Raw genomic sequence first — 10,946 nt, forward strand, 5'->3', positions numbered from 1 at the left:
GGGGAACGGAGCCGTGGCTCATTCATGGCAGGGTGAGGCTGAGGGGGAACGGAGCCGTGGCTCATTCATGGCAGGGTGAGGCTGAGGGGGAACGGAGCCGTGTCTCATTCACGGCAGGGCGAGGCTGAGGGGGAACGGAGCCGCCGCGAGGCTCCCGCACCGCCGCTCGGAACGCTCGCGGGGCTGCTCGTCCCGCGCGCAGCCGAGCGCCCAATCATCGATCGCGCCCAGGCCACAGCGCGGCACGCAGAGTCAGCGATCGGGGGCGTGCCGCCAGCCCCGGAGGCGGGGCCGGGGCCGGGCTGAGGCGGATCCGCGACAACCAAAACAACGGCCCGGCCCGGCAGCCCTTGCGGCCGCGCTCCGTCGCCACCTTCCCCCGCCGCCGCTGCCCGGCGGGGCTCGCTCGGGACGTGAGGCGGGCGCGGAGGCCGCCCCGCTCGCCCGGTCCCGCTGCCGCCGCCATGAAGCTCCGCGTACGGCTACAGAAGCGAACGGCGGCCCTGGAGGTGCAGGGGGCGGAGCCAACGCTGGGGGAGCTGCGCGCGCAGCTGCGCGCGGCCCTGCTGCCGGCCTGGGGGTACAGGTAGCGAGCGGAGCGAACCATCGCGAGGGGTGCCGGGGCGGGGGGAGGCGATGCCGCCCGTGCGCGGCCCCCGGCGGGGCCGTACCACGCGCTGCGGGGGGAGGGATCTGCCCCAGGGCGCGGGGCGCGGTGCTGCCCCCTGCGGGGCGGGCGCGGCGCTGCTCCCGGCGCATCCCGGGGCCGGCCGGGCCGGGCGCTCTGCCCGGACACGGCGCCGGCGGCCCGGGCTCCGGGGCCGGGAACGGGCGCTGCTTCCCGGCCGGGCACTGCGCGGCGGGCGGCCTCGGCTTCGGCAGGGCTCGCTTGCGAACTGCGGGTTGAGCGCGCTCAGGGCTGACCGAGATTTCCGCGCGGCGCTGGAGTTACAAAATGCTGTGGGGTCTCAGTTTTACACTTCTCTCGGGCTTCCTGGGGAATCTCGGTTTAAGTTTCATAAACATTTTATCTGTGAAGGACGCATTGCATCCTCCGTGGCAAAATGAGTCGCCTGTAAAAGGGGAGCGCTTTCTGATGCCGGCTGAAGGGTTTGTGTCAAACCTTTAATTATGTCCGACGTGCTGGTGTTACGCTGGTGATTCACACAGCAGTGTGGGCAGGAATCTGAAGTTACTGCTTGTCATGCCGCAGTGGGTGTATTTTGTAGCTGCTTCCCTCCTAACCAGTTTCATTTCTGTAATTTTTTTTTCCTTCCTGAAGCATCTTATTACCCTCATTTGCAGCTAGCATTCTAAAGCACACCTGCTGATCACTGAAATTAATGTTTAGCTTGATGAGAAAGCAAGTTGGTTGCATCTTCAACACTATTTATTTTTGAATGATCCGAGGCAGTAGTTTATTCAGATCTCGTTTTCCTAACTGTGATACCTTTTACTTTGAAGAGCACTTGTTTGCTTTCCTCCTTCATAACTGTTTTATGGGCAATATCTGTAAATATTGTTTTATTTACCAAGCAGCTGCAGCAACTTAAAATGTACTTGTCGGGAAACATGGGGGAAATAATATGATCTTTTTTCCCCTCACTATAAGATACGGGTGATTAATATTGGATTAAGCCCTGTGTCACAGTATTATTTTAATATGCAGTATGCATTTCTAATTGTAGAATCATGGAATCATTAAGGTTGGACAAGATCATTGAGTCCCATCTTTGACCAACCATCATGAAGCCAACTAAACCATAGCACTAATTGCCATGTTCAGTGTGTGGCTATCCAGGTGCAGCCAACCCTGTTTCCTTACTGTTTTTTAAAATTATTTTGCAGTTCTGATACCACGTTTTCAATAACATTGAACAGAAAAGATGCTCTCACAGAGGATCAGAAGACCTTAGCGTCATATGGGATTGTTTCTGGTGATTTGATATGCTTATTACTAGAAGAGCCAGATGCACAACCCAGCCTACCTCTTCCTCCTGCTACTCCTGCCCCACTTCAGAATGGTCATGAGCCGACCACCTTGACCCCCAACAACAGTCAGGCCAACAGTCCAAGAGAAGGGCAGAATGAGCAGTCTAACAATGAGAAGGCTCAGGTGGAAGTTCAAGAGAGTGATGAGAGGGTAAGTACATGAGAATTTTCCTGTACAGCACAAAGCAAAAAGGAAGGTGTCCTGTTGTGTCAGTTGCTGTACTATAGAGGACTGAATTTCTTGGGAATATTTGGCTCCTTATACTTGTCTGATACATTCTCAGGTTTTTGAATGGAAATTTATCTCTGTTAATTTTATATTACTGTGGCACAGAAGAGAGCCCAAAGTGTTTCAGGTTTACAGGAGTATATGTTTTTGCTGGAACATGCATTTAAGGAAGTAAGGATTATGTTTCTTGCCTGCCTCAATGCTGTGTTCTTGAGGGACTGATTTTAGATTGGGACAGATGCAACAGGCACTGTTGGAGACAGGCTGTTATCTTTTCCCCCTTTCCTGACCCTTGCCTTAGGTAAATCTACTTACAGTTTTCATTCTACTTTTTTTTTAATAATGTGTCTGTGTGCAGTTTTGTCAGTTAAATGATAACATGTCTTGATTGAGAAGGAAGGAAGCTACAATGAAACCACATCCTCCTCAAATAGCAGCAAGTGCACTCAATTGATTGATTTTTTTTTTTTTTCTCCTGTGCTGTTTAGGCCTGTTGTGTTTGTTGGCAGCCCAAGTTGCCATTTTGGTTACTTGCCATGCACATTGGCTAAGTTCAAATAAATGGTGATACTGTAGTGATTAAATTATTCCTGTGTATGTTGCAAAAATTCTCATGAAGGTTTAATACATTATGATCACTTTGTCTTCAGTTAGTATATGCAACAAAATGACAGACCATTTAATGAAGGGTTTGCACTATACAGATTAAAACCCACAAAGGCTACATATGTAATCCCAGTCTCTACGTGGAATGCTAGAAAATGGAGGTATCCATGCAACTTGTATGGGAAATCAGGCTGGAATAAGCAGCTGTATAATGTCGGTGTATATAGAGGTGTAATATTCTGAACAAATATATGCTTTGCTTTTCCCTGAAGGCAGGATCCAGCCTAGAATTTCCTTCTGGATTAGTCCCAGAAGATGCTGACCTGGAAGAAGGTACAGGTTCCTATCCCTCTGAACCCATGCTGTGCAGTGAAGCTGCTGATGGTGAAACACCCCATTCGTTAGAGATGCTCTACCTTTCTGCTGAGTGTACCAGTGCCACTGATGCCTTGATTGTTCTGGTTCATCTTCTCATGATGGAGACAGGCTATGTACCTCAGGTAGGTAGGTGCAGCACCAAACAGAAGTTTCTGGGTCAGTGGGGAAGCTGTGGAATATACAAGCTACATCTGAGGATCCTTCTGCCGTTCTATGTCAATTGGCTGTAGGGGCTGCTGAAGGATCAGTTTCTCAAAATTCCCTGACCAGAAAGTCTTCAGACTAAAGATTGGAGCAGCTTTTAGGTGTGGAAGAAGAGGCCTGTCCTTGTGTTTCTATTGGTCCTCAGCCTCACTGGGACCCAGCTGAACCTCCTGCTTCTGCCTTTTACTATAGAGCATGTGAAGATGTGCTTAGATTGTAGCACTTCCCCAAAATACTACCTTGATTGTCAGTGTCATCTCAATGATACCCTGTCAGATGGTACATAATGAGGTCTAGGTCTGCCAAAAAAGTGTCTCTAACTCCATATTCAACTGTGTCAAGTTTGGCTTTGGTTTTACTAATCTGTAGGGGTATCGTACTCAAGCACCTATGGCAGTACATCTGTACAATGTATGGATTCACTTTTCCCCTTTGTTTGCATTTTATGTTTACTAATACGTGGCTGAACATGGAGAAAAAGATTTGATCTCAGGCAGATGTTTAAATTCTCATGTTTTTTCTTGCAGTGAGGCTGACTAAGCACATATGGATGTCTGGTTGACCAATACCAATTTAATAAATCTGCTAAGTTCATTGCATACCCATAATTTGAAATACTGTGTAAAGAATACATTTACTACTGGGAATAAAGTTTGTTTATGGCAGTGAGCAGGCTTGGAGGTAGGGAAGATGAATGCTGTGCAGATTTAAGAGGAAGGAAAGAACCTATTTGTGCTTGTATTGCATCCCACTCTGATAATCCATCTGAGCTATTTCAAAATGAAATTGAAAGCAAACCTGTTAGTTGAGTCAGGTTTTCTAATTAACTTCAAACTATTATTCTTAAAGCCCTGTCAGATACTGTAAGTTCACACAAGAGGTGCAATAGATTTTTTTTGAGCAGCAAATTAATTATGTGCAGGAGTTGTCAGAATGCTGGAATGGATAACAGAATGAAGTATGTGTCCCAAAGAAACAGGTGTGAATGCTCACTGAATGTTCCTATCAGGACAAAAATTCACTTAGATTTGCTGTTAGTTTTGGGGAAAATGTAAATAATCATACATATTCATAATCAGTGTGTCATTTGGACTGATCTAAGAGTTGAATTGTAAGCATCATTCTCCCATTTCTTAACTTCTAATCATTTCCTCACTCCTCAGCATTGGTACATTGCAAAAGTATGGCAGTTATCTCTTTACATTTGTAGGGGATAGAAGCCAAGGCAGTCTTCATGCCAGAGAAATGGAGAGGGAATGGTGTTTATAAGCTACAGTACACACATCCCCTTTGTGGAGAAGGTTCTGCTGGTTTGACTTGTGTGCCTCTGGGAGATCTTATTGCTATTAATGGTAAGTCAGTCAAGTCTTCATCCTGGATGCACATCCTAAGTATCACCATTGTTTAGGAGGAGAAAACTTAAGTGTGTTTTTGTGTCCTTTGAGTTGCACCTTTATTACTTGGGTTGCAGAAGGTGCCTCTTCCTGGTGCTCTTTTCCAGTCTCTGTATTAACTGTTTCTTTCTCTCTTGTTGTTAGAGAATCTTAGGGGTTTCAGCTGGCCTTTTCGTTGCAATATTGTAGAAATATGTTGTCTCATTTCATAGGAACTTTGGTTCCCCTCATTGACAGACATGAAGGAAGTAGATTTGCTTCAGCTACAATGTTTTGGCTTTTTTAATGTGTTTTATAACTTCCAGACTATGTATAAGTGGTCTTTATTGTCTCTCTGTGTTTTAAATTTTGAAATGTGTTTCTTTCTTTTATTTGTAGCAACATTAAAAATTAATGAAGAGATTAGAAGTGTTAAGAGAATCCAGCTGTTGCCATCATCCTTTGTTTGCTTTCAGGACCCAGGTATGCCTGAGCTACAGTCTCATAGTAGTAAACTGAAAAGTAAAGGAGGGACAGAGTGGGTAAGAATATGCTTTAGTAGAGCACCAAATAGATATAGAATAGCAAGAAAGAATAAAAGTGTGGTTACCATTTAGGTTAGTCATAAGTTCATGGTTAAAAGGATTTCAGAGTGTAGCCATTTACTCACACTTTATTATTAGAATAAATTGTATTTCTTGGATTAACAATGTAAGGAAAGAACCTTGCAGACCTCAGTTTATCCTTTGGCCCATAGGCCTGTTATTTATGAGGTCCTAGACATGTGTGTGAATCTCTGGGACAGTGTTGGGTGGTATCCCTTTTCTGCCTGGCAGCTCAGGGCTTCAGAGGCTGGTGGTACTTACACTCTTGTTGTGGTACTGTAGTTGTTAATTTTTTTTTTTTTGTCAGAAAACATGTGCTGACCACATAGGTTTCTCCAGAGTGCCAAAATTAGAGTGAAAACTTAAGTTGAGGGAGGATGGAAGGGCAGACCCATGTGGATTCTTGTGAGGACAGACCTGACCATCCTTATATTCTCTGGAGGATATGAGTTGCTTTACTGGCAGCCCAGGCTGACTCAATTTCCTATGTTCTGTGTGGTCTCCTATGTAGAAGTCTAATTGAAAGGTTGTAGAAGAACTAGCTGAGTGCTGAAATGTGTCCAGTATAACACTAAAATCTTATTGCTCCTCTTTCTTCAGAGAACAGAATGGAAGAATACTTCTGTCAGAGAAATGAAGGTTGCAGGCTCTTAGAACATAGATCTCTGTTAGGCAGGAGCTTTGAAATCTGACAGAGGAAGCTCTGGCTGCTTGAGAGTCAGTTTGTTTCCAGAGAACTCAAGTCTTTCCCCTGACTGTGCCTTCTAAGGCTGATGGGAGAGCTTAGCCCAGTCATGGAACTGGTTTCTAGTTTTTCAATAACTGATTTGTTGCAGGAACACTCTAGCTGCAGAGCTGCTCCTATCAAGATCACAAGCAGATTAAAGTTGTGCTAATAAGTAAACTGTAATTCTTATATAATTGTTGTATTATAGCCTCTTGAAGTTAAGCTTTTTCCCCTCTCTTCTTTGATAGAGAAAGTTGCAGGTGTTTACAAAGACCTTCAGAAGTTGTCCCGTCTCTTTAAAGACCAGCTGGTTTACTCTCTTCTGGCTGCTGCCCGACAAGGTGAGAGAAAATATTTACAATTAAAGATGGTACTTAATTTTTGAGGATGGAAGGGAGTCAATCTAAAGCCTTGATGGAAGAGTGTTAGAAACAGCTGTTCAGTGATAGACATATAAACAGGAAGCATAAAGTAAAATATGCAGGTAAAGAAATGGTATTAATCTTTGTAACTCAGAAAATGTTACTATAATTATGGTTTTAATTTTTGATTCCTCTAGTCTCACTTCAGAGATGGAAATGGAGTGGCTGTTTTCCATGCATAATGATGAGGAAATTCTACCACAACAATTTTGTAGCAATAGTTCTGTAGTTTTGATCTATTTCTTTGTCAAAACAGAAAAATTTATTTAGCATCATGTTTGGAAGTCTGACCTCAGGAACGATCTTTTTAGGAACTGGTCATTGAGGGCTTGGAAAGGATGGTAGGAAGTAACCCAGGCTGGTGTTTGTGAAGCAGTGGGAAATTAGGATTTCTCTGCATACTTAGTGTTATAAAAGGTCTCAGCTTTGTGTTCTGAAGAGAATGGAATTCCCTCTAGACTTCAGCGCATGAAGATTTTATGTGAAACATGTGCTCTATATTTGTGGTTTTTGCAGGGACATGAAATTGAGCAGGTCTTTTTTTTTTCTTTACTTATTCCTTAGCTCTGTAGCCTATAAGCATAATTTGGTGTGGAATGTTTCTTAGGTGTAGTGCTCAGTATAAACTGTCATTTGCCCTATTTTGTGCACCTCTTTAGTGTAGTTAGAGTTGCAAGAGAGCTGTTTTGCAAAGAGTCACATCACAGTTGCTCAGAAAAGTGGTGTAAGTCAGGCACCAAAGGGAGAGGACGTAAGGGAAAGGTTATCATGTTCTTTCTTTTAGGGTCATTGGAGAGAGAAACACTACCTAAGTGATGTTGAGTTTACTGTCTTTTTTCTGCACTTTCTTTCTCCTTTCTTTAGCTTTGAACTTGCCAGATGTGTTTGGATTAGTGGTCCTTCCTCTTGAGCTCAAGCTTCGGATTTTCAGACTTCTGGACGTCCGTTCCCTCATCTCTCTCTCTGCTGTTTGCCGTGATCTCTACACAGCTTCCAATGACCAGCTTCTCTGGAGGTTTATGTATCTGCGGGATTTCCGAGGTAATGTTAGGCCCATCTTTTTCTAATTACATTCTCATGTTAATTGAGGGGTTACTTCTGACAGATTTTGATAAGAGGGTCCTCAGGCAACCAATAATGATGTTGAAACACTGTGAGTAAATGCAGTTGTTAGTGATACTAATCAGTACGGTTGGTTAGGTGGATGCAGAGTTTCTGCCAAGGAAAATGGTTGACACTTCTGAGCCATTACTGGTGCTCCACTTGGTTCATCCCATTGTGTGGTGTAGGCTTTCCTTGTTTTCATCTGTGTCCTTTGCTACCTTGGTGTATTGGCTACTGCAGATATTAGGAAGTGAAGGGAAGATACATTCCTGCTTCAATTTCTCACAAGAGAGTTAAGAAACAAAGGTAATTAAGGGAAGTGATGTCAGAAGGCAAAGGCAGAGATGATGTTTCTGGGATTTCTCTATTTAATAACATTTGGAGATGATGCTTTACATGGAATGGGTATGCAAGTAGATTATCTATCAAATGAACCTGGAGCTTAAGCTACATTATCTTTAGAAAAAGATGTATTGAGCAAAAGTGTTTTTCATATCTTGATTATCTTTGAGTTGTGACAAACTGCAGATATCTGTGGCACAAGATCTGTTGCTTTTCTTAATGCTTTGCTTCTCTTTATAGATCCTATTGTAAGGCCTCGGGACACAGACTGGAAAGAAGTAGGTGGCTTTTTAATATAATCTCTCTGAGATCAATCTTATCTTGAGAATTAAGTATAGACTTTGGGAGGTAGTAACTTTGAGTTAAAGTTTAGCTTAAAAGTGTGGTGTTCTGTGTATGCATGTTGGTCAGACTAACGGAAAGGAACATCAAAAAGTTAGTGGTGCATGCTCTGTGGGTTTTAGAGATCTTCCAAGGGTGCTGTGCCAGGTCTTTGGTGGGCAGGGGACTTGCTGCTCTGAGTTTTCAGACTGGTGAGGAGCACTTTTTTGAGAAGTGCTGTAAAACTGAATGCAGTTGCTGAAGCTGGAACACTTAAGAGAGCTTTAAATGCTTGTTTTTTTTCTGTCTGCAGCTATACAAGAAAAAGTTGAAACAGAAGAAAGAAGCTCTGAGATGGAGGCACATGATGCTTCTGCCTCCTATACCTCATCCAATCCCCTTTCATCCCAACCCATTCTATCCTAATCCCTTTCCACCCAACCCATTCCCATCAAATCCAATCTATCCCCCAATGATCATTGGGGGAGAATATGATGAGAGACCAACACTTCCATATGTTGGAGACCCAATTAACTCACTCATTCCTGGCCAGGGAGAAGCACCAGGTCAGTTTCCTCCATTCAGGCCACATTTTGACCCAATTGGCTCCCTGCCTGGAGCAAACCCTACGCTTCCAGGACGAGTTGGTTCCAGTGACAGGTTTCCACCTCGACCCAGCCGGGGTCGCCCCATGGACATTCGCCGTGCATTCATTTAGTAGCTGCTTTTTCCTGTAGGGAGTTTTGTAGTTGCTGAGCTTGCTTTCTAACTGCAGGAGATTGCAAATCCCAGGCACTAACATCTGCCTTCAGATAGTGTCAAGCACATGCGTGTATGGTGATGTTCCAACCGCAGAGGCTGGGTTTGTTTTGTGTTCTGGTAGTGCTGTATCACCTGGCACTTAAAGTCTGTTCCTCAAAGAGCTGCAACTTAGAGCAGTTTGTTCTGCTGCCCCCCCTCCTTGCCCTTAATCGTCTGTGAAGTGCTACTTAGAGACCAGAATAACAGTCAAATCCTTACTGCATCAGATAAAGAGCACTTTAAATACAAACCCTCTACTTGTCTGTCTTATTTGAAGAGTTTTACTGCATTGCCAGGATGAAAGGTTTTGTTTAAAATCTACCCAGCTAATTAATAATCTTTATTAACAAAAAAGTTACCACATAGAACAGGATACTGCCGCAGTAATGGTGGATATGTGTTCATGGAAATTTTTAAAGGTGTTGTTCCCTTTTTCCTTTAATATTTTATTAGGTAAAAAGCATTTTTGTATTGTTACTTAATGCACAAAGAATACAGCAAAGGGATTTTCTTTACAATGGAAATATTAGAACACAAATTAATTCATTTTACAAACAATTGAATAAAGTCATGCCACAGTGCAACTCAGAAGTCTAAGCAAAAGCAGAGCAATTTTACAGAGAATCAGCAGCAAAACTTTTGACTTTGTCCTTGACTTTACCAATAAGGATCTGTAGTAAGTGACTGCATTTACTGTGTTTGAACTAAAAGCGGTGAGAAAATATATCACTTCTCCCTATCTGACATACTTAAAGAATTAAATGGGCTGACCTGGTTACAGTGGGAATGGGATCACTACAACATGAGAAGCAGAATGAATTCTGACTTCAGTAAATTCCATTTAGTTCCATTAGTTAAGTATCAGGCGATATCTTGCCAAAAAGAAATGTATTGTAGCATGTTATGAGCACCTTTCAAGTGTTGTCTTATTAACTAATGAGCAGCTAACAAGACCAAGTTAAAGTTTCTTATGTTAAAGTTTCCTGATGAGACTTGCAAATTGATGCTGGAGCTCAATTAAAGGAAGACTGGAATGGCTAAATTTTGCTAGAACTTTTAATTTATGTATTTTTTAAGATTATTGATCTCAGTGTTTCTATAAATGTGAATGGTACTAATGACTTTTGTGACAACTGATATTATTTTCTAAAACTTTTTTAAAATTCCAGCTGTGGAAATGGAATGACATTTCCTATTAAATGCAAGCTATTTAATCAGTAATACTTACGTGCGTTCATGTGAGATTTCAGTGGTTTGTCTTGTTTTGTATAAAAACAATTGACTTTAGTAAGGTCAGGGAGTTTTGCCAGTGGAAGTAAAATATAATACTTTATTTTGCTGTCAAAAGTTGTATTGCTTCTTTCTTCCTTTTCTTCTTCACAGAGATAGTTTTCTTTTGCTACCAAGATTAGCCTTAATTTTTAACATTTGCCTTCAGTGGTTGAATTGCCTTGTTCCAAAAGCATTTTCACCAGTGAAATGTATAGTCAGATCTCTTAGAGTTTGCAGCAATTCTTAATATTTCACTGACTATAAAAAGGAAAAAGGTAAATCTACACTCTATTGGTCTTGCATCATTTCGTCCTTGTGATGAGTGCTTCAGCAATGCATAAATAATATTCAGATAAGATTACAGAGCTTTAACTGATAAAGTAATTCGTAACTTACCTTTTTCCTTTTTTTCCAAGCTATTTCTGGGAACAGTGATCACATAATGCGTGTGAGAAGTTAATTTTGTGGTGCTTACTTTGCCAATGCCTTGATGACAGTCACATGGTTTGCCCTGCTGGCAAGCCGTTTGCTGCTCTGGAATTGGGCTCTCTTTGCCGTGAAGAAAACCAT

At 42.7% G+C, this 10,946-nt stretch overlaps 1 protein-coding gene across 3 annotated transcripts; it reads left to right on the plus strand.

Moving 5' to 3' along the window:
- The first annotated feature begins 309 nt into the window (after positions 1-309).
- FBXO7 (F-box protein 7) lies at positions 310-9,354 on the plus strand. Of its 3 annotated transcripts, none has more exons than XM_021553951.3 (9): positions 310-586; positions 1,849-2,143; positions 3,100-3,327; positions 4,620-4,761; positions 5,182-5,265; positions 6,363-6,455; positions 7,401-7,577; positions 8,223-8,260; positions 8,617-9,354. In XM_021553951.3, exons 1-9 carry the CDS (start codon positions 465-467, stop codon positions 9,019-9,021), a joined length of 1,584 nt encoding a protein of 527 aa, XP_021409626.3. In that variant the 5' UTR covers positions 310-464; the 3' UTR covers positions 9,022-9,354. The 3 variants fall into 3 exon arrangements, with proteins under 3 accessions (XP_021409626.3, XP_021409627.3, XP_085424390.1); XM_021553952.3 differs by lacking the exon at positions 310-586 and adding an exon at positions 773-960; XM_085568264.1 differs by lacking the exon at positions 310-586 and adding an exon at positions 852-1,110.
- The last annotated feature ends 1,592 nt before the right edge of the window (positions 9,355-10,946 follow it).

Source organism: Lonchura striata, chromosome 1A, assembly GCF_050655825.1.
Source record: "Lonchura striata isolate lonStrDom1 chromosome 1A, ASM5065582v1, whole genome shotgun sequence".
NCBI classification, from domain to species: domain Eukaryota; kingdom Metazoa; phylum Chordata; class Aves; order Passeriformes; family Estrildidae; genus Lonchura; species Lonchura striata.